Source organism: Epinephelus moara, chromosome 8 (genome assembly GCF_006386435.1).
Source record: "Epinephelus moara isolate mb chromosome 8, YSFRI_EMoa_1.0, whole genome shotgun sequence".
In the NCBI taxonomy this organism is placed as follows: domain Eukaryota; kingdom Metazoa; phylum Chordata; class Actinopteri; order Perciformes; family Serranidae; genus Epinephelus; species Epinephelus moara.
In genome coordinates this window covers 16,869,474-16,892,668 of record NC_065513.1, presented here as the reverse complement: position 1 = coordinate 16,892,668, position 23,195 = coordinate 16,869,474, and the positions used below count along the sequence as shown (strand labels likewise).

At 41.6% G+C, this 23,195-nt stretch overlaps 1 protein-coding gene across 4 annotated transcripts in view; it reads right to left on the bottom strand.

Annotated features, from left to right (window-relative positions):
* The window catches only part of trpm3 (transient receptor potential cation channel, subfamily M, member 3), a 182,272-nt gene that overhangs the window by 40,540 nt on the left and 118,537 nt on the right, over nt 1–23,195 (bottom strand). For all 4 annotated transcript variants that reach the window (XM_050051553.1, XM_050051550.1, XM_050051551.1 and 1 more), the window contains exons 7-10: nt 17,472–17,646; nt 16,768–16,891; nt 6,449–6,521; nt 565–665 (exon numbers count right to left, since the gene is read on the bottom strand). In XM_050051553.1, the coding sequence (XP_049907510.1) occupies nt 565–665; nt 6,449–6,521; nt 16,768–16,891; nt 17,472–17,646 (473 nt within the window). The remainder of the gene's footprint in view (nt 1–564; nt 666–6,448; nt 6,522–16,767; nt 16,892–17,471; nt 17,647–23,195) is intronic.

Sequence of the window (23,195 nt, the reverse complement as noted above, 5' to 3'; positions counted from 1 at the left end):
GGAGCCACACTTAAATGGTTAGCGTATATTTTAATACTCATATATATTCACTCTTATGATTTATTTGTCATAACTGTCGCTGTGCAGAGGTCTAATAAAATGTTTGAACATTTTAAGACAACTTTATATGACTTGAAAACTGCAAGGGCTGCATACTTCTCAATTATGGTCACAGATAACCACAGCAGTCTTTCACCCACGACTGATCCTGAGCTGCGTTCTGCATCCAAATTGCCTTTAGAAGCTGAAAAGTATTCTTTCCTTATCATCTTTCTCTTTCTCATCACTTTTGAAGTTATATTGTGTAAATGGAAATCATTCTGAGCTGCACTTTTTGTATGCAGTATCAATTGTTATTTATATGGTCAGCTGTTGAGGATAACTTCTGTGAACAAATGTCAGGTAATTCAAGAATGAAGTACAATGCCAAAAATCGTTTTAGGCAGTGCACAACCATAATGTTAATGTGAGAATGCAGCTGGAATAAACAAGTCCTATGAATACAAACAACATCGTGCTGCAGTGTGCATATCCTCTTATTTACTGTTGAAGGTTCTTTCTTACAGGCCACTGCTGTCCGTAGATGAAGATTTGACTGCGGGCGATGTCCACTCTGTTCCAAGCCAGAGCCAAACTCAGCTGGTCAGGAGCTGAAGCGTTGGCACCTGAAAGAGAATAGAAAGGGAGTTGAGAGACTATGTCATACTTCTGGAAAACAAGGTTTCTTAAACACTCATACGTAGTAAAATGTCCAAGTTTAGAACAACACAACAGTTCATTAGTTGAACTTCGCTGTTTTAATTTTGATATGTCTTTACTGCTTATTTCCTATTCTCTTTATATGCTTGTATTATCATTTTCCCTTGCTGAATGCTCAAACTTTTGTTGCTGAAAACTTAATTTAAGGAGGTTGGCATCAGCAGACCTAAGAGTGTGGGAGGGAGTGTGCTGGTGGAGAAGCCCCAACACGTAGGGGGGAGCAAGGTTGTGGAGAGCTTTGTAAGTGATGATGAGTTTGAAAGTGGATATGCTGTGGGATGGGGAGCCAGTGGAGGTTATGAAGGATGGGGGTGAGCAGCTGAGTTCTTGATATACTGAAGTTACTTGAGTGTTTTGGCTGACAAACCGTAGAGGAGACTGTTGCAGTGGTCTAGTCTGGAAGTGATGAATGCATGGATGAGAGTCTCTGCAGCTGAAAAGCTCTGCAGCTTCATTTAAAACTCAATCAACTGAGGGAGACCTTCATTTTCAATGATTCCCAACATCAACAAAGACAAACAACCTAAAATAAGTTAAAATAAAACATACAATCAATAAGCAAACCAGTTAAAATACAGTGTTTAATAGCTTTAAGTTCAAATGCAGGATAATAAACATGCAATGGAGTAAATGTAAAGTTTTAATTAATAAATGTGAAGACTATGTAATGAATGTATGAAATATGGGGTGGAAGTATCTGCATCAAAGATTTATAGATGAATTTTAAAAATGTTTGTTCAGTATAGGTATTGATAACATTGTATATATGTGGTATGGTTGCAGCTTCTTCAATTGTGCAGCATTATTTCAACTCAAAAAAGTTATTAATTCGCAACTCTAGTTCTCTAATTCGCTAGGTTGAACCAGATATGTGTTGCACTGCAGAGCTACGGACCCGCTGCTGTCCACTCATGACAGATAGCTCCTTTATTGGAGTGCTGGGGTTGAGGGCTTCTTTTGTGAGCTGCAGGGGGTTCATGTAACTTCAGGCTTGGTGGAATTTTTGCTTCACTTTACTGCCTTTTCTGTGTGTGTCTGCAGAGAAGAAGATGTCTTCTTATCAGACAATGACAGCTGGGTATTTGATGTATCACTTAATTTAACGCTCCATCTCACCTCTGCACAAAATGTGGAATACAACTGTGTTTCTTTGATTTGCTGTGTCCGTGAACATCATTTACTCTGCTCCGGTCCTCCAGTAACATCGATATGATGTACTGAATATAAGATGAAAATCAGTACAGTACATACACACAGAGAAAGAAAAGAATATTAAAACTAAAAAAGGACAGATCTGATTTGCTTAATGTAATACTGGATGAACTAGAGGCAGAGCAAAACAAGATTCAAGGGCACACTGACAAATACCGAAACAAAAATCTTGTATGGCATCGTTGAAAGAAGGCCTTCATCTTCTTCTCTCATCTTCAATTCTCTCATCACTCTGATAGCTTTGCTGCGTGTCATTGCTGTTCGCTAAAGGACAGATTGGTGGTTGTAAATCTGCAGAGATACTCAGAATGCAAGGAGGGCTGCTTTATTTGTTTGGTATCTTCCCTTAAAATTTTACTTGTAACCTGGGATCTTTTATACATGGATGCCTCTTCTCAGGCATTGATTGATCCAGTTTACGAGGCTTCCCTCAGATTCATCACAAACCGTGAAGCACTGACTCACCACTGTGAGCGTTACTCCCTGCTCTGGAAACCCGCAGGTGCACACACTTGTATTTGTTTATATACACTCTCTCTTATTTTATCTTTATATTTTACAGAAGAGTGCTGGGCAGTATTCTTTAGGTCACAGGACTTTTATTTGTTTGTAAGAGTTCATACAGAGTGAAAAAAAGACTTACAGGTATTCCGTACCTTCAGACTGTTTTAAAACTCTATGATCTGTTTTTTCTAATGCTTTTAAATCCATTTTAAAAGACCTTGAAACAGAATAGTTGTATAAAGTGATATTTTGGATGCGTGGCTTGTAGGTAAATGTATAGAGAAATAATTCCTGTGAGTAAAAACCTCAGGCTTCAGACCGCTCTGAACACTTGGTTTCCAACATTTTTTTCTATTCTGACTACAGTATAATGTCATAGTGAGCCAGATTTTTCTATAAAGTCATCTGCTGTCTCTAAAGTCAATGAAACATGTAATTGTGGTTGCTGACGTTGTTAATTTCTCTCTAATTTTGGATCATATTCCTGCTGGAACACATCCAGTTGTGTTCAGAAGCTCTTATTGGAGATTCACAGTAAAAAGTGCCACTGTTCTCTGTTACAGTCATTCTCCCTGCTGCAGTGAGGGTGCAGAGACAGGGAGATATACAAGACCTGGAGACACTGACCAATCAGAGCTGACCTGGCTTTTTTGGAGGGGGACTTAAAGAAATGTGCACTAAAACAGAACATCTCAGACAGAGAGACAGGTGTTTTAGAACAGACAGTATGAGGAAAAAAGTGTTTTTTGAAAATAAAAGCATGTAAATATGAAAATACAAAATTCAACTATGAACCTAAAAAGTGTGTATAGATACTCTTTAAACACTTCATCCAATGGACAGAAAAGTAAAAGGTACAGAGAGTAATATAAATATTACACCAAACCTCTCTGTATAATCCAATGTAAAATAGCTTCACTGTAAAAATGCTATTGAATATTGCTGCAATATAGTATTTGTAGCTGTTCACTGTTTAAAAGGCACTCTTAAAACACTGACCAGTGAGATCTAACACAAAACCGCAGTCTGCTGTTCGCATTAATAATTCACCTGCACACTGGGAGGAGTTAAGTGAAATGAGAAAGATAACACAACAATTCATCGCAGCCTTTAGAGAATTCCACTGCAATATAAAGTATAATAGTAATCCCGTGTGTGTAGACAAGACTGTGTAATTTTTAATAAGCACAGAAGTATCATCACTTTACACCGTCTTAAAGGCCTGTGCGGCCTTACTGGAGCTTAATGGTGTGAGTTCAGACACAGCCCCGCTAATAAGATGCAGAGCCTGCTAATAAGAGCTTTAGTGGAGATATGTGTATGTTAAAAGGCAGGGTGGCCTTGCTTTATCAAAGTCCTGTGGTTTCGCTCTGTCTGCCTGCAGGGAGGTTGAGCTGCAGCCAACTGACTTTATGGACCCAATCTTCAGGATATTGACTGCTTCAGACAGCAGACCATCAATTACTCTAAACTCCCCCCTGTTACACCATGTGTCTTTAGCTGCAGTTTGCTTCCTGTTCCCACTTAAATCTCTCTCTTTCTCACACACACAGGCTCACACACTGACTCCTTTTATTCTTTTTTTCTTGCTCTTGCTTCTGTTCTCCCCTCACTGTGTACTCCTGACTGTGCCGTGCCTTGTTGAGCTTCAGGCAGTAGCTTAGTTCTTCAGCAAAAGAGTCTAATCCAGTGTTTTAAAAAGCTCTCGGGCAGGATGTGACTGATTTTATTTTACACTAAAAGCCTTAACGCGTCTCATTCAGTCAGCTGCAGAATGAGACTTGCATGTAAAATGACCCTCATGCTGTTTACCATAAAGCATTTTTTGCCCCGTTTCTCAGTGTTCCCCTCTCATCCTTTCACTTCTATGATCGCCTCCTTTTCATTTCCTTTGTCCTATTTTCTTTTCTCTGTCTTCGATTTCAATTCCTCCCTTCGCTCATTCCGCCACATGTCACTCCTATCACAACGAGAAATGAGATGAATAGAAACTGGATAAAAAAGTGAGCAGGAATGACAGATGGAGCGACGGATGGAGTCGACAGAATACATGAGCGAGACATGTGTACATAGAAAGAAAGTAATAGGGCAAGAGAGCAAGAGGAGATGAAGACAAAGATTAGAGAGTGATGCATGTGCCGCAGCAATCATGCATCTTGACTGCTACACATAAATTATGTAAAACGCGTTTCTCTTTCACTCTCTCCCTCTCCAAACTCACTTGTTTGGTCTCTGTAGAATGAAACGTTCCTCTGAGGAACACTTTGTGAGGTAGTCAATCATGTACACATCACTAGTGTGTACCTCGATGTGTCTGCATGTATAGGTGTGTGTTTGAGAGAGAGCATGCGTGCAACCTCCAGTGGGCAGCGTTGTATTCCTTGAAGAGGCAAGCGCAACCATGATCAATATAAGCTACTGAACAACTAATCGAAAGTATGGATCCATGAATCCTGTGTGTGTGTGTGTGTGTGTGTGTGTGTGTGTGTGTGTGTGTGTACGTGTGTGTGTGTGTGTAGAGAGGGTGGTATGGGAACACTGAAGTGGGAAATAGGGTAGAGTATGAGGTGGTTGAGTTTAATTGCTGAGTTTGCACTTGAGGAATTTTCAATTTTGTATCTTAATTTGGTCTGATTCATTGCCCTTACTTGTAAATGCATAACATTTACTTACAGCATAAGGGCTCTGCTAATTGTATGTCTCTGTCTATGTCTTACTGTGTCATGCTTTAGATCTGTGTCATGCTGATTGGTTATTCTGTGTGTTGCAGTGTGATATGTGGGAGGGGCAATAAGATAGATATGAGCCTTCAAACCACTACTTGTTTGTCTGCACCTATTGAAATGCCCCTAAATTACCTTTATGATGCTTGTAAAGAAAATAAACTCGAATTTCAGGATGCTGGACACACTGTGAGCATTAGTGTAGTTCCTAGAAATGAGAAGCTGATATGGCACAATAGCATATAGTTAGGCCATGTGTCCCTTTAAAAAGTGATTACTGACCTCAAAGGGTATTAATTTGATAGATAAATGCAAATGTAAATTGAAATATATATCCTTCAAAACCAAAAACGAAAAGACACAATACTTATCATAATTCATACTTATCTCTGGCCACACAGTTAATGAGCAGCTGTGTTCGCGTTAATTGATTATTCTGCAGGTGTTGTTGTGATATGGGGGATGTATTAGCATATAAAGTAGGAAACGTGAGCTAATTGCAAGCTCGTCTGAAATGGCTTCAAGCAGCAGCCACAGCCTCCTTAAAATTAAAAGGAATGCTTCAATATTTTATGGCATACACTTATATGTTTTCCTGCTAAGAGTTAGATGAGAAGATGATCACACAATAATTATGTAGCTAAAGCCCGCAAAATCTTTATATCTTGTTTAATCCGACCAAAAACTGAAGTGGAAAGCAACATGTTTTTTCAGTGAGTGCTAAACGTGCTGGAAAAAGTCAAATATTTAGTGAGGCAAAAAGAGCCAAGAGGTAGTGGACCAAGCCAGTCAATACTGGGTTTATATTAGGCAGGCAGTGATAAGAGGACTCCATGCCAAAGGCACTGCAAGAAAGCAATTGTTTGATAAGAGAATATAGTAACAAGATTTAATGCTGCAAGTTTGCTTTGGAGTCTTCCTGCCTCGCAGTGATCAAAAATCGCCTAATGGAGCTTTAAGAGTGAAAAAAAAAATAGGCACACATGTCTATGTTTTATTCCTGAGCTATGAACTGCAAAAGTAAAAACATACTTATGTGCTTCATATAAACACCTAAACTGGGACAGTGAGAGGAATGCTTTCTGAAACGATATCATCCTTCTTTTATGTACAGAAACTTCCAAATAACAACGTCCCTTGAGGGCGACAGTGAAGTGGAAGCCACTTACTGTACATCCATGCCCGAGCACACACACACACACACACACACACACACACACACACACACACACAAATGCACACACACCCACCTTTGAGTAATGCAGTGAGGATGGCAAGGTCAATGTCCTGATGACCCTCTGAACCCATCCGGAAAACTGTTATCTGAGACACAATGACAGAGAGAGACATACACAGAGACAACGAGTGAGAAAAAGTACATTAACTCCATCACTTCTTTTGTTGTTTGCTTGAATGCATCTAAGTGTATAGCATAAAAAATTCAGTCACATCCTGAGAGAGAGAGTGCTCTTATTTGCTGGATTAAACAGCTTCAGTAAAACCGCTGAGGTGCAGGAGGAGAGGAGAGGAGAAGAAGTATTGCTCTGATGTAATGTACTGTATCTCCTCTCCAGGCTCTCTTCCATCCCCTCTTGTCTCTTGTGCAGAGAACACCACAAAACTCTCACACACAGCTTGGTCACTGTGGGGCGGAAATGAAGGAATTCACAGAGAAGGCAACCGAGGGGAATGAGAGTAAAAACATATCAAAGACAGTGATCAAATGACATGAGCTAATAATGCTCCCCATTACCAAAGATTATTATTTTTGCTATGTCAAACATTTTTGTGGATCACATTTTGAGGAAATAATTTTACTCTAAGGCCAGTTTAGGTCTTCGTCTGTGTAGACTGACATGTCTTTAAGCTGCATTTTTTATATCCTGCATGAGATGAACTAATGACACGATTGATGAAAGCCAAAGTCAGCCGTGAGGGAAATCTGAGAAATGGGGCAGCTTTTCTGGATTTTTTTCGGTCAAATATAGCAAGCGCGTGTACACATAACAGTGTTAACGTGTGGGCATATGTGCTCGCATGTGTGCATGCATGAAGGGCACCTTGTGGGAGTCGCGTACGGGAGAATGCGTGTTCTGAATGCCTGACGAGCTATTCCTCTAATCCTTCCATACACCCATCCATCTCCTCCCACCTCCCTGCAGCCCATCTCCCTTCCCATCTCCCCCCTCTAAATGGCTTCATTTCGTGGAGCTCTGGGAATCTGCAGGCTTTGCTGCTGCTGCTGCTGCTGCTGCTGCTTTCCCTTGGGCAATGCTGCAATATTGTGGGCTAACCCTCCTTTTTCTCCCTTAATCTTCCTCTCTTTTTTCCACACAATCTCAATGTAGAAAAGTAATTCACACTGATGATTTACAGCATCTATCATGTTGGCTCATTCATCATTTGCACATGTATACTGACGACGTGTTGGCTCTTTCCTGAGTAAGAAATGAGAAGTGTGACATCATGTAATGTCTTAGACCTAGGTCATGCATTGCAAATGCAATCACTAATAAGGAGAGCACCGAAGTGTGTGTGTGTGTGGCGGTCACTATCAGCCTGTGTAATCAAAAGGTCTTTCTAGAGGTGAAATAGGAGTGCAATGGGATGTGAAGGTATCGATTGAGGACTTCATGAATGAGGACAACAATGAGTCGTTGCTGCAGTGTGCCTTGTGTTCATGTGCTCCTCTGAGTTAAGTTGTAGTGTGTATTTTGTGTGCGGTTGTTTGAATGGTGCAGCCAGTGGCAAGATTATTATTTGCTAGAATGCATTTTTGCCTTCACTCTAATAGATGTTAACAACACATTTAGGGAGCCATCTGCCCAACACACATGCAATACTGTGATCTAACCAAGTGTGTGTATGTGCTTTCAACACGGAGATGGCTCAGGCACTGCTGTTTGAGAGCAGTGCAGAGTGGCGGCACTTAGCTAGCCAGTGGGATTAGTGTTGTAGTACTTGAGACTAGCCTCAAAACCACTTTTGGAAGGTCCTGGTCTCGTCTCAGACTTGGCTGCATTTTTACTCAGTCTTATCTTGGTCTTTGAAAAAGAAGGACAGGGATTTTATTTCAAGACCTGTCAAGATAAAGGGGATAAAACTAAATTGCCTATGCAAAAAAAGGAGTGTTTATTAAAGATGAGAAAGTTGATTTCAGCTCTTTGGTGTTTGTTTGTATTTGTTTGCTTATAGAAAACAAAGGAGAATTCCGATACATGAAATTCACCTCTGCAAAGTCTTTTGATTATTTTATCAAGACATTTCTCATGGTACACTTATACATACATACACACATACAGTTTTATGACATTAAAAGAGGTTATTAAAGAGGAATCTTCACTGGTTTTCTGCGGGTGGGATGGACTCAGTGGGACTGAGGATCTTTCAAATCAATTTGAGGAGTGGATGGTTTTCATGTTCCACATTTTATTGTAAGTGTGTCCTGCAGTGAGGGACTCGCAGTGGACTGGTCTTGGTCTTGACTCAGTCTTGCCCTGCCTTGGTCTTAGTCTCGACTCTGTCTCGCCCTGCTTTGGTCTTGGTATTGACTTGAGCTTGTCCTGCCTTGGTCTTGGTCTTAGTCTTGACTTGGCTTGCCCAACCTTGGTCTTGGTCTTGACTGGTGGTCACCCTGCCGTAGTCTTGATCTTGACATGGTCTCGTTCTGTCTTGGTCTGGGTCTTGATTCGGGCTTGCCCTACCTTAGTCTTGGTCTGGACTTGGGCTTGCCCTGCCATGGTCTAGATCTTGACCCAGTCTTACCCTGCTTTGGTCTTGGTCTTGACTCACTCTCGCCATGCCTTGGTCTTGATCTTGACTCTGTCTCGCCCTGCTTTGGTCTCGGTCTTGACACGGTCTCGCGCTGCCTTGGTCTGGATCTTGACTCTCTCTCGCCATGCCTTTGTTTTGGTCTTGACTCGGTCTGACCCTGATTTGGTCTTGACTTGGTCTATCCATGTCCTGGTCTTGGTCTTGACTCTGTCTCGCCCTACCTTGGTCTTGGTCTTGACTTGGGTGGCCTTTAGGTGGTCTTGACTACAACACTGAGTGGGATACGCACATAGAGACTCACATGCACTAACGCATGGACAGACCATCTTCCACAGCAATAAACAGAGAAACCCTGATTAAAGCACACACAGAGGAAGCACGACTTCATTCTCTGCTCCACTACATTACTCCACTATATCTTTACATACCAAATAATTGTTTGCTGATAGATGGATGCTCTGAATGTTGCACACAGAACCTTTAGAAAAGCAATTTGTCTTGTGTGTGCCCTTACATAATAACTCTAAAAGGTTAACTTTTTGTATGCAAAGCTGTGATTTTCCAACAAGAGCGGTTTTAGAAATAACCACTCTATCATTTTTAAGGGCGTGCTCATGTGTGAGCCTAATTTCACCCAATCAGTACAGATCAAATCAGAGTCCTGTTCTGGCCACTTGTTCATTATACTATACCCTGTAGTTATCATTTTAGCAGAACGGAGAGTTCCCTTACACACATGCATTGCCTTTTACACACACACACACACACACACACACACACACACACACACACACACACACACACGTATGATTCTTGGCTGCCCTAGGACTAAAGATGGATGACTCTGTGATAGAGGAGAGATGATGATTATAGAAGACGTTCACCATTGTTTCTATTCTCCTTTTTCCTCCAGGCCTTTCCATCCCTACCTCCACTCTCTTTCCTCCACACATCATCTTTCTGCCCCCCCCAACCTGCAACCACTAATCTCACAACAGCCTCCCACTGGCATGCTACTCTCCCTCCCCCTCTCATCTTGGCCTGCTTCCTCCCTACTTCTTCCTTCCTCTTCCCTCCCTCCAAACACCCCTCCAAGGTGACCCTGGGGAAATGTGCTACCTGTTATCATCAAGGCTCTACAATTCAGACACTAAGCAACAGAACCTCTATGACAATGCAAGGTTGCTAATTTAATCTCAACGATCACACAGAGAGTCATCAATAAGTGTGTCCAAAGGTAAACAGACCGCTTCTCCCTCATCTATTTTCGTCCGCATGTACAAGCAAAGGTGCTCTCGAGTATTTACTGTGAGCAAACAAGTTTATCGAAAGGGTCGACACAGCTTTATTTTTTGGTTTTACTCATGTCCATAAACTCAGCCATCTGTTGTACATTACATTTTCAATATGCTTGGTTATCACTGTATCTTAAGCTATCTTTAAATGCTGAATGTATTTTGGACATCCCTGTGTCTCTATACTGACAATCATTACCTCAGGGGTCAACATGCAACGGACAGGCCACTGACTCGTGTCTGTCACACTTCATCTCTCTGTTGACACGAAAAGAGGAGAGAGAAGTAGAGTGGGAACGACAAGGAGAACAGTGGAGGCAGAGATCGGGATAGACGTGACACAGCAGGGGAGAGGAAGCATGTGTAAATCAAAGGAAGACAGAAGGAGGGAGATTTAGTGTTGACAAATTCAAGACGGGTGTAAGAGATGAGAAAGGAAGAGCGGGTGCAATCTTTCTCAGTGTGACTGGGATCTGTCGGAGGGATTCCCGCATCTTCAGAGACGCTAAGCTACATGCTTAGAGGATCAGAAAACTGCTCTTCACGCTGCAGTGAGCCAAGCTGATTGGAAAACATTCATCTTCATTTAACAGGCAAAGACCCTGCCGATGCTGCCACATGTATATACTGTACCACATGACACACCACACACACACACACGTACAATCCATGGCGGTTTCCAAAGCTTCTTCTGCACTCCATACATTAACAATAGCAGCATTTCAGACCTGACTAAGCTTTTTTTTAATGGTTTCATCCATGGGATTTTAAGCATAAAATATTTAGATGTGTATTTATTACTTTCTGGGATCAACCATAAACCAACAGAGGAGGGAGAGAAATAAGTTTATCTATTCATGAAATTCTAAATTGATAAACTGGCCTGTTGATAACCACCCAAGGAATTGTCTCCCTTCTGGCACATTTCTCTTTGTGTGGCTCAAACTCTTTATTGTACCTCATTTTCACATTTGCTCTCCACATTTGTTTCCTTTCTCTTACTTTTTGTCTCATTTCCTCCCCCTCTCTCCCTCCAGCTGTCCCTCACACGCTCCCTCCTTCCCTCTCCCTCTCATGGTCCATTTAAGTCACTCGTTCTCTCTCTCCTCATCCTCCTCCTACTCGTTCTTAGTTTCTCTTGTCAGGGAGGCGGGGGAACATTGTGGGTTGGTGGTTCCTCCTCAATATTTAATCCGAATTAAACATATAAGGACTATTCTAGACTCAATTATTCATACCAAGCTGGGAGATACCAGGACAGTCATCTTGCCCCTTCCTCCTCACAGATGAAGAGCGAGGGAATGAGAGAGAAGGAGGAGGAAGTAGATAGAGGCACTTCTCTTTTAATTAGACCTAGAATTGGATTCACACATTTCTAGCAAAAAAAAGAGCTACTTTACAACAAGCCTTGATGATACTTAAAGGCACTCGTTCACACGCTGCCTGTAGTCTTCTCACTGTGCTTGTTTAACATTTATACAAAATTCTTCCACCTTTATGTTGAAAGGATAAAAGACACAAGATAAGTGATCTGAATATATAAGGAAGATAATTACCCTTATCATCTAGACAAATGGATATAAATGTGGCCTGTGCTGTCTTTAACTATTCCCTTTCATTGCACCTGTACAACACATCATCTATACTCTTAACATCTGTTACCGCTGAGTAAAACTCAAGAGCTTGCACATTATTTATTGATTAGCACTGCAATTATTTCTCTTCTCCCCCCTCTCCGACTCGGAGCCTAAAAATCTATCATCTATCAGAGCTGATTTTTTTTTTACTGGGCAATGATCCAGCACACTCCTAAATTAGACCAAATGAAAGCATAAAGCAGATAACTGGCACAATTGTTTGTAGCGGCAAAGAGCACTTCCCGGTTTTATAATTTACTGCCCAACTGACTTCACAGCAACATATTAAAAATCATTAAAATTCATCATGTGGCATTTTGAAATGATAATATTAAAGCAAAAAATGGCTATGGTGCCTGTTAAAACAAGGACAGCAACAAAGAGGTACACACTTATATACATTTCAGTGTGTACATGTTAAAGTTTATTGCCTCTTGATATAAAGCATAAACAGCCCTTCAGTATGATAAACAAAGCTGAGGCAACAGGGAAATAAATGAAGCACAAAATGTCTACATGAATAAACCAACGTGCTGGAAGTAAGGGAAAAGCAAGACACCGCCTTTCTTCAGTCGTCCTCGTTCTCTTCACTTGCCCTCTTAAGCAGACACACACTCTCTCCCTCTCTCATGCATTATCCCAGCCAGTCACCTTTAGTCTTTCTCTTTTCCTCCTACTCTCTGGCTTTCCTGCTGCAGAGCCAGAAAAATTAAAGCACAGGCAAACTGGCACACAGACAAACACACACTCTCATTGTCTCTCTCTCTCTCTCTCTTTCTCTCTCTCTCTCTCTCACACACACACACACACACACACACACACATACACACTAACCCCTTTCAGACCGCTGCACTGACCCAGGATAGACCTACATCTGCTGCCAGTGTGAATGAGTCAACGCAACAGTTCCGTGACCCTGTTTCTAACCTGAGTGTTAACATAGGTTTGACACTACTTGACTTTGGTGTACACGGGTGAACACAGGTGTTAACAAATGAAATGGGATTGTAGTACAGGTGCTTTAGAGCTCATATGGTTCCACTGCATCCCTATAGTAGGTATAAGCTGCAACGTCTACACCTCTCAAGTCTAAGCTACACACTTGTAAATTCCTCTTCAGTGTCCGTCATTTTCAGCCTTCAGTGATCTTGCAGGTTCTAGGTATTTAACCTGTGGCCTGTTTGTAGGAGGTTATTTGGTTCTGTTTGTTTGTCTGTTTGTCAGCAGGAATGCTGCATATCACAGGCCTTAGTGGCCAATAGACACTGCACTTTCAAGAGTGCTCTCCTAGTTTCAGTTTGTTTTTAAGTGTGCTGTTTATGTTTATGCGTGTTGTAATTTTCTCCAATTTACCTCCATAGCATTATTGGGGGAAGCCAGCTACTGCCGGCGCAAGTAGACCAATATACTGGTAGACATGAAAAAACATTTGTATCAATGCAGTACCAAGTATGTCTCCCAAGTGGGAATAAAAAACAAGTTTAGAAATCTGGCCCTGCAGACCAAAAGTGGTGAACTGCTGCAGTAGGTAGAGGCCAGAAAACACTATGATCATATCCTGGGAGATTTGTTTCGGCCTCACCTCAAAAGGAATGTTTTTCTTTGTTTCTTTGTTGTTTGTTTTTGCAACACATCGACGTTTGGTTATGGACTATCCACGTCCAGATGCATTGTGAAAGGCAGCCTGAGTGCGTCGGATGTTGACATTCTGGGACGTAGTGTCATGTTATGCTTGTTACATACATTGTCTTCTTCCAAAATACACTTATGTTTTCACAGGAGATTTACCGTTTACATAGTCTCCTTTAAAATTAACGCACTATGTCAGTAAAACATCGCAAGTTGATGTTTTTTTGCCTTCAATAACTAAGATTAGGTTTAGGCAGCAAAAACACGTGGTAAGGTCTAGGAAAAAAGAACACGATTTGGCTTTATAATCTTACAGGACGCAAACACTGCTCTCCTGGGTGAAAGTCAATGTTTGTTGGCTCCATCTACCTCCACTCCTACCCACCCTACTTGGACTTTCCTCACCTTAACTTTTGTTCGTGTCCCACCGCATTTCCCCCTGTTGCCTCAGAGTGCCATTAAACTATAACGGTGACCAGCCACATATAGTGCCAACGTTAAAGAGCGGCTTTTTCGTCAGTGTCTGACGCTGCAAGTCACTGCTCCACTAGAGTGATTAGGGTTAAAGGCCTTGTTCAAGGGAACCTCAGTGGTAACAGTGAAGGAGGGAATGTGCTGCTTTTCACTTTCTCCACCCAGATTTATCCTGCAGATGTGGGGACTGAACCAACAACCTCCCAGTAATACGTTTATGCTACTATACTTCTTAAATCTAGTTGTACTGCAGCATTTTTAAATCTGAGATTTGAAAAGTGGCTCAGTCTGATGATCAGGGGTCAAGTGACTGACTTTAGAGGTATACTATGCAGGATCATCGATTTCTGTTTGTAACACACTCGCCAATGAAAATTAAAGTCAAAGCCAACCCCAGATTCACTCTCATTTGGCGTGTCCCCTCACTGTATTTGGCTTTTCCGGTGCTGTGTCTCTTGGATGCATGCTGCTTACAGTCTGGCACCTTGTAGCTACCTTTTTATAAAGCCCAGACCTCACCTGCACCCTCTGGGGGTACACGCCTATAAACATCCCAAACACAGAAAATATGAGATAGGCTATACATGTTCTGGTTTCTCAAACAAAATCAGGAAACCACACAGGGGCCACTTTTTTGAGCATCTCGAGGCAAGGCATTACTGAAGTGTTTCTGGCTTTGCCTGGAACAATGGGAGATCTCTCTTAAGCTCATTTTTATTTCTCCCTTCTCCTTTTGAGTTACTCCCCACCAATCATACACACACCGATCCGTAACTTTCGGAGCACTATCACGGGGAGAGCCCCTGTGATGCCTATCAGCCTGATAAATAGGTGGCTGCTGAAACTACTTCAATGAGAGAGAGAAAGACTGCCAGACAGCAGAGAGACAACACATATATCTCTCTTTATTTCTCTTTCTCTAACTATAATCAACGTGGACTTTTTGAAACTGTGCACGGTGTACAGGCACTAATGATTGCAGATTGTGTTCACAGAGAAAAGCCTGAGTTTTTTGGAAGACATACTATACAAGGATTGCTTCCACTGAACACATTGTCAGAGTATGCTATCAAACTTTTATGTCATTGCTTAATGTTTTATGGCATTGTTAAGGTTATAAGACACAGATGACTATTTCTTTTCACATTCATACATACTACATGAAGTACAGCATCCTGGATATAAACACCTATCCCACTGTTGGATTTACCTGCTCCCACACTCTGCTATCTGTGATTATACAGACGTACCAATTTGACAGGTTTACACAGCAGCTCTATTGCACCACTTTGCCACATGAGGTGTGTATCCCCAGATGTTACTCCCTTTGGCAGTAAATGAATGATCAGAAAAAAAAACCTAATAGCCCGATAAAACGCAAGAATATTTATGCAAGAGCGAAGCAGGGTTGGTGGACTTTTAAATATTGCCAAAATGCACTTTCAGTGTTCCTTTCAGTGTTGTAGTAGAAGAGTTTTTTAAGTTCAAAGATTATCTGGCCTGTACAGCTGCTCCTGCTGAATGATTCACAAACCATTGTTCTGCTCTACTGTATTGTGTTCAGAAGATCCATCAGTGTGAGCATCAGTCAGCCACTGGAACCCCACTGACAACACAATCAATCCACTTACACGCTGCACAACCATGACCAATGCTGGGCTGCTTGCAGAATACTATGTGTACTACTGTATGTGTGTGCGTGTTTCTGTGTGTGTGCTTTGATTTGTTTGTGCTTATAATAACTGAAACACAGATTGAAATGATTAACCTACACTATTTTTTTTACAAACAGGGGAGACAACCTGATGATATATACCTGGTTGAGTCATCTTAAAAAACATCCTGGCTGTTGTGTTTGAAGATGCTGATGACTGAATTCTAGCTCAGCAGTTTTACATCAGAAGTTGTGATAAAGTAATGCTTGTGTGTGTATACTAATTATATATTCATAAGCAAAATGCCAATGGCAGCCAGCAATCCCAACAGTCACTGATCTGGCAAATATTCCCCTCCTTTACAACAGACATTGTACGCTATGTGTTCAAAGAGAGTTGAGGTGAGAGCAACCAAGTAGTAAATAACTTGGTGTTGCTGCAAAACTAAGATACAGCAAAAGCTGCTAGCTGTTTGTTTACATCATAGAGGATGTTACACTGTTATCTTGTGAATGAGTGCAAGGTCATGTGTGGGTGTTTGCATGCACTGCTCTGGTGCTTCATAGCGCAATGACTGTAGCAAGAAAGCAACATGACCCCTGCTACTGTCATGAAATATACCATGCTACACACACACACACATACACACAGCATTAATAAGAGGTTGGTTTCATGTGATTGACAGTACTCTAAAGGGACTGAGAATTAAACACTGCCAAAGGGGTACAGACTCTCAAGGTGGAGGCCATTTGGTCCCCTACGTCATCTGAATACATTTACATCCACTTAACATTACATGTCATGCATAAAAGATGGGTTGATAATTGCTTCAATAAAAGTTTCATGATGAGCAAGCTTCATTTGACAAATCCATTTGTTCCTCCCTCACATATATTTCATTTCTGGGCTTCTTCATACAGCGGAGACATCAAAGCTTAAATGAATGGTGATGTTACTGTTATTAGGGGTGTAATGGTGTGTGCATGTGTAAGTGTCTGTTTGTGTGAGTCTTCTTCAATGTTTTGTGTATATACTGCTCATGTGTTTGCTTTATACTAATGCATGTGCAAATATGTGCATGCACACATGTGAAAGTGACACTCACCAGCTCCTTCTTCTTCATGCACTCCATGAGAATGATGAACAGATGTTGGGCCTGTGTGCGGCTGTAGGTGAAAGTCTTCTGGATGGTCACCAGCAACTGGTCTCTCAGAGACTCGTTAATTATGCTGCAGAGGTGTGGAAGGAAAAAAAAGAGGGTGTCAGGAAGGGGTCAGATGGAGGTAAGGAGAATAAAACAGTTAGGGGGAAGCAAGGAAATTAAATTTGTTCATCAGTAAGTGAAATGAAGGTTGGCTGTGGGGCTGTCAGCACTACTGTCTCGGAGACCCCGGTGTGATGTGATTCTGCAAGATTACCTTCATCTGTAACTCGATATATGAAGCTGTACAAACTGAATTCATGAGGACTATAACTAAAAATGTAAACTGTGTGTGCATTAGCACATTGCAGAAAATTGATAAATGTTTGCAAGTTCTTGCATCAAGTTTACAGTATCATTCTCCATAAAATGCCTAACTACAGAATTGCATCATTGCTGTATGTACTGTATACATGAAATCGTGTGCGTGTTATGTTTTGATAAATAATAATAACTCAAATAAAACCAATATATCCAAAATTCTGATCATAAACAATCTTAGGAAGACCATTTCCATGGTGTAACATATTTTCCACACTGGATACAATTTGTATAATTAAGTGTTTTATCCTTGGATGACAGCATACTGTGCACATGTGAGTGCATACCCTCCCTCCTCGGAGTATTTATGTCCGAAGGCCAAGATGTCTGAAGCCCTGCCGCTGCCGTCACACACCACCACAGGGACGGGAGGTGTGTCCCTGAGGTACTCCAGCACAATGGAGATCACATTAGGACCTCCCTCTACGATCAGAGCCACCACCGGCACACCCTGACCAATACCTGCACATGGAAACAGGTGGAAGGAAGGATTGTAGGAAGGAAATCAGGGATGAGAAACGCAGGAAAAGGGATATAAATGTGAAGAAGGAAGAGGGAGGTTAAGGACAGAAAGAAAAAACAGAAGGAGGATAGTCAAATAGGCTTCATTACATCAGCAATACTTGATCTGTAAATAGACATGTGATAACAAGGTGCAAACATCACACCTGTCATGTCTCTTGACTGTACTGTCAAGACAATGTGAGCTTTCTAATTATGGGAGAGAGGTTTTTAAAAAAGAACCAGTCCCAAAAATAACCAGCCCACTTTATGCTTGGTGCTCTGTTCCTGTGGCATGGGTGTGTGCGTGTGTGTGTGTGTGTGTGTGTGTGTGTGAGTGAGAGAGAGAGAGAGAGAGAGAGAGAGAGACAGAGAGAGAGAGAGAGAGAGAGAGAGAGAGAGAGAGAGAGAGAGAAATTCACTGATAAACCCCCCACCGTTCAACACAAAAATGGCTCCTTGCCTGCTAATCATAGGCTATTTAGGGTAATTACACAAAATTAGCAGGCTGGTTTCTCTGCACACGGTGAGTCTATGTACAGGAGAAGGTACTGTAGGTATCGCAAAACTCTCAAAAGAATTTCATGCCTCATTTTTGCTTGTGTTGCTCTCTTTCCTGCCTCTTGTTTCCATTCCAAACTTCTCATTACACCACTGAACATCTCCTTCAAGACACCATAAACCCTGTAAACCCCAGAGTGCCAGTCTCTCTAACCCCGTTATGTTCTTTCCCCTTTTAGTGTTCACAGTCCAATCTATTTCCTAAACCCTCTTTCCTGCTCTCTGCCTCACTTCCTGTCTCCGCAGTCTTTCCTTCTATAGACACTCTGTTCTCCTCCTCTACCCCCCCATTCTGTTTCATGAGGTTGTGTTTTCTGCCGGGTGTTTTGACTCTTCTAATTCAAAAGCTGTGTAACTGCCGGATCTTCCCCGCCCCGCACCCTCATCCTGGTCTGCATAATTCACATTGGAGAAAGCATGGTCTGTCTCTCAAGCACGCAGGCAGACGAGTGCATACAGATGCGTGCTTACATACTGTATGCACATACGCACACACACACGCACACATTCGGAAGCATACCCGCCACCATTACGCTTTGCCTCACACAGCCTCGTGCGGCCTTGCAACAGGGACAGTTACATAAGGAGAATATTTTAGGGGCCTTGCTTACTTCAAAGCGGTAAAACGTCACTGTGCCACAACACATCACACGACCATACATCAACAGAGCTCAATGTGAAAGAGAAGCAGACCAATAACCTTTTGTATCTGATTCTTCCGTTTCTTTTGGATGTCTATTTTTTGCTGTTACTTGCATGTATGTGAGTTTGTGTCAGATCAGGCATTGATATTGATGACTAGTGAGCTTTGGAGGCAGCGCGGCAGTATCTAAAGCAGATTATTGTTCAACTGAAACCCACCAAGGAGCAGATGAGGAGGGGAAAGCACAGCTGTGTCATGGCTAATTGGTAGCGCACAAACACACTCTCACACTCACACAAATACAGATAGAGGCACACACTAACCACAAATGAAACAAAATTCTCTTTTGCCTGACTACCCCAAAACAGCGGGCACATTTTAGAATGACTTTTGACCTTCCATTCACAGTTGGCTTTTCTAATTAACAGCTGAGAGCTTTAACTACTGTATTTACTCCTGTGGGAACTTCGATGTATCAAAACATGGATGAGGAAACCAAACATGGCAGCCGATTCGCTCTAACTAAAGTTGCAGGCATGCCAAAAAGTTTCTCCTGTTTCCTCCTGTGAGTGCATTCAACAAAAACGACACCAAAATAATGTTTTGATACAATTCCTACTGTCTTTAATTTTACTGGACCTGATGATTATAACTATAAACACTCACACACTTTATATATTTGTAGGATAATGTTATGATGGAAAGTTTTTCTGGATCCATGGCATGACATGACCTGAATTTCAATTGGGGTCGGTGCTAAAAAACTGCCACCCAGCCCAGTGCCATTCCTGGGGGGTTGACTGGGAAATGAAGCCCTAAACATAGCAGCGTTAAGGCTCTGCCAACTGCTGCTGCTACTGAACTTGCAATTTTATATTTTTTAAACTTAATCCTGTGATTGTTAGAAAGCTGAGAGCTCTTTGAACTACTTTATCTGTGGGGGCAGATCTTGCGGTCTGAATTCCCCCTTTATATCAACTAAAGCGCTAAGTAGCTGGGGTGGTTACATGAGTCTGCACTTTCGGAAGAATAACTATTCTTCTAGATGGAGATGTAAACCCATAGCTTGAGAGCTTATCTGTTGGGTATTTAGTGAAGATGCAGTCCTTCTTGCTGGAATTCACCAAGTGTTCCCTCTGCCAACATGCAACACGGTTGAGCAGTGGACTGTCCATATGCTACATGTCTGTGTTTTCTTCTCACTTCTCAAAATACTTTTATATCCCATCACAGTTTCTTTATGATCAAGACTGAAAACCTTCAAACAGATATAGAAGTTGGGGTGCGGTTGGGAGGTAGATGTTGTGGTTCGCTGTTGTCTCCCTCTCTGTTGTTCACTGTATTGCGCACCTATATTGGGTAAATCTGTATTCCTAATACAAAACGTTAAAACAAAAAAAGAAATACTACTGCAACCTATTTTTGTGTTGGCGAAACACAGCGCAAGCCGCAATCTAACTGTTTCCTGACCTTGAAATTCTCCTTGCCAGTCTGTGTGTTATTTTGGTGCTCAGTGCCGAGCACACAGGTGGGAGGAGAGGTGCAAACAGGTGGGAGGTTCCTTCAAATGAGGCAGTGCAAAACGAGTTGTTGGTACTTGGGTGGAAAATAGATCAGTGCTAAAAGCAATCGTCTAATAGCGACGTCTGTTTCTGTCCATCTGGATGATGTAGTGTATACACACTCTACACAATATACCCTATACACTCTGTACTGCTTTTCTCAACACGTTCAGCCTTTCCACCCCCTTTTCTTGTAATGACTGTATCCATGCACCATTCACACACTCCAACGCATCAGATAACACAATCGACAAACCCCAACCCTTTCCCTTGTCTCCCTGTATCTCATACATAGTTTTAACCGAGTGCCCACACCTTATCTCTCAGGAGGGAAGCTACCGTGAAACTGTGAAAAAGCAGAGGCAGAAAAACGGAGGAAGGTGGTCGATGAGACTCCGAGGCCACAACTTTCTATATTTATCCGGCCTGGGAGATGAGGAAGTAACGAGGAGGAGAAGGAATTAGGGAGGGAAAGAGAAGCGTGTAAGCGAGACACACGTAACATGCTTAAATGGTCCTAATTAAGGATCCAGCAATGACTCATCCTTCGCGTGTGCGTGTGTCTCTGTGTGCGTGGGTGTGCGCGAGTGTCTGTGAGTTTGTCCTTGTATGTGTCAAATTAGTATCAGCATGACTGGAGGAGGTGTGCTACAGTATGTGGGTCGTTGTCTTCGCACCCCCCCCCCCCCTCAAAAAATAAAAAATAAACACACACACACACACACGCATCATTATCTTAGCAACAACTAAGGCAGACAGGAAACATCAGATCTGTGAAGGCAACATGATTCGACAGGCTACAGAACAAAAGGTCAGGGGGTCCGGTACACTAAAAGGGCAAAGCTTCTCTCAAACTTTACTTTTTCAGTCGTGTTGTGACATCATCATATCCTGTCGTTTCTCTTACATACTCAGAGGAATTCAGATTAAATCAGATGGCCCGCGCCATCTCTTTACCAGTAATAAGTTGTAGTGTTACCAAGGCCGTGATCCAGAGAGAATCAATCACGAATAGGGTCATTGATCAGGAAAATACATTCACAACTGGGAAATTGGGGTTAAAGGAAATTAACTCCATTGATATGTGAGTTAGTGTGTGTCTGAATCCCTGTGAATGCTCTTCCTTAAGAGCTCTCTCCATGGCATAAAAATCATATATCGAATCCTGTTGTTGCTGCCATGCTGGTGCTGAAGATTACATAATATACTGTATATATGTATGTATGTTCAAATATTGTTAACCTGCACCAACTGAAGGCAAAGTATTATCTCACATAGTCAAAAAAGACTTAAAATGATATTCAGAAACCTAGAATATTAGACCTATTTAACCCACTCATGTCATGTTTCTTGGATGAAAGATAGCTAAGTGTAAATGCATCAAAGAAACATTTCAGACAGACTGACTGAAATTCAATTATCTAAAAAACACCTCCAGAGGTGGCTTGATATGTATTCCAGCAAGACACTAAAAAGGTGTAAATGTATCAGACACGTGTAAGCTTTACTCCCCCCAAGGGTATTTACCTCAGTAAGTGGTCTATAGAAATTCCCACTCACAAGGTCTGCCTCCTGTGAGTCTAATTGAAAGCAAAAGAAAAACAGAATTACCACCTCGCTGTGGTATGCCTCCTTGAACCAGTGAAGTTGCAGTTACAGTTAGCATTTATGTCTGTGAAAACATAAATGCTTCACACACGGCAGCACAGACGATCTATATCCGGCATGTCGAAAACCTAGCCGGGGGGCCAATTAGGGCCTGCAGACCAATTTTAAACAACCCACAGCTTGTCTTTCAAAATATACTATATGTGGTCCACCACACAATATTGGTTGATCAAGCAAATTCACTTTGCATTTGTTTCCGTTCACCTCAACATGGTAGGACTGTCATACAGTTTGTAGACATGCACCATTTCCTGACCACAGACAAGAAGCGGAGAGACAAAAGCGAGGGCTTTTGAAAATTCATTTTTTATTGACAGATGAAAGTATTGCATTTGTCTCATCTGTATGGGATTTTTTTAAATAACTGATGTAATGTAAGTGTATAATGTAAGAAAATGTAATATTTTCACATTATCTATTCTGGCCCCCATCAAACAAGTTCGGTCACCCCTGATTTATACAGTCAGTACAGTTTCAAAGTGGGCACCAAAAATTAGCACCAGCAAATCAGTATCTAACCAAATGTCTCCCCTTCTGCTCCTCAGTTTCTTTGACAAATGGCCAGAAAGTGTTTTTTGCATAACACTTAGATGTCACAGGGAAGTTGACCTTTGACCTTTTGGATATAAGATATCATAATGTCAATATTTTATCCTATTAGACATTTGTGGGAAATTTTGTCACAATTAACTCATGAATTCTTGAGTTATGGCTAAAAACATATTTGGAGAGGTTACCTTGACCTTTGACCTTTGACCACTAAATTATAATCAGTTTATTATTGAGTTCAACAAATGTTTGCACCAAATTTGAGAGAATTCCCTCAAGGTGTTTTTGAGATATCGCGTTCACGAAATGTGACAGATGCAAGGTCAAAGTGACCTTGACCTTTCACCACCAAGCTATAATCAGCCTTGACTCAATGTGGATGTTTGTGCCAAATTTGAAGAAATTCCCTCAAGGAATTTTTTTTAGATATTGCCACCATAAGAGTGGGACGGATGAACGGAAAAGACAGGCAAAAAAAGCAGGTGCAATGGATATGGTCACTCAGAGAATGGAACACTGGGATGTAG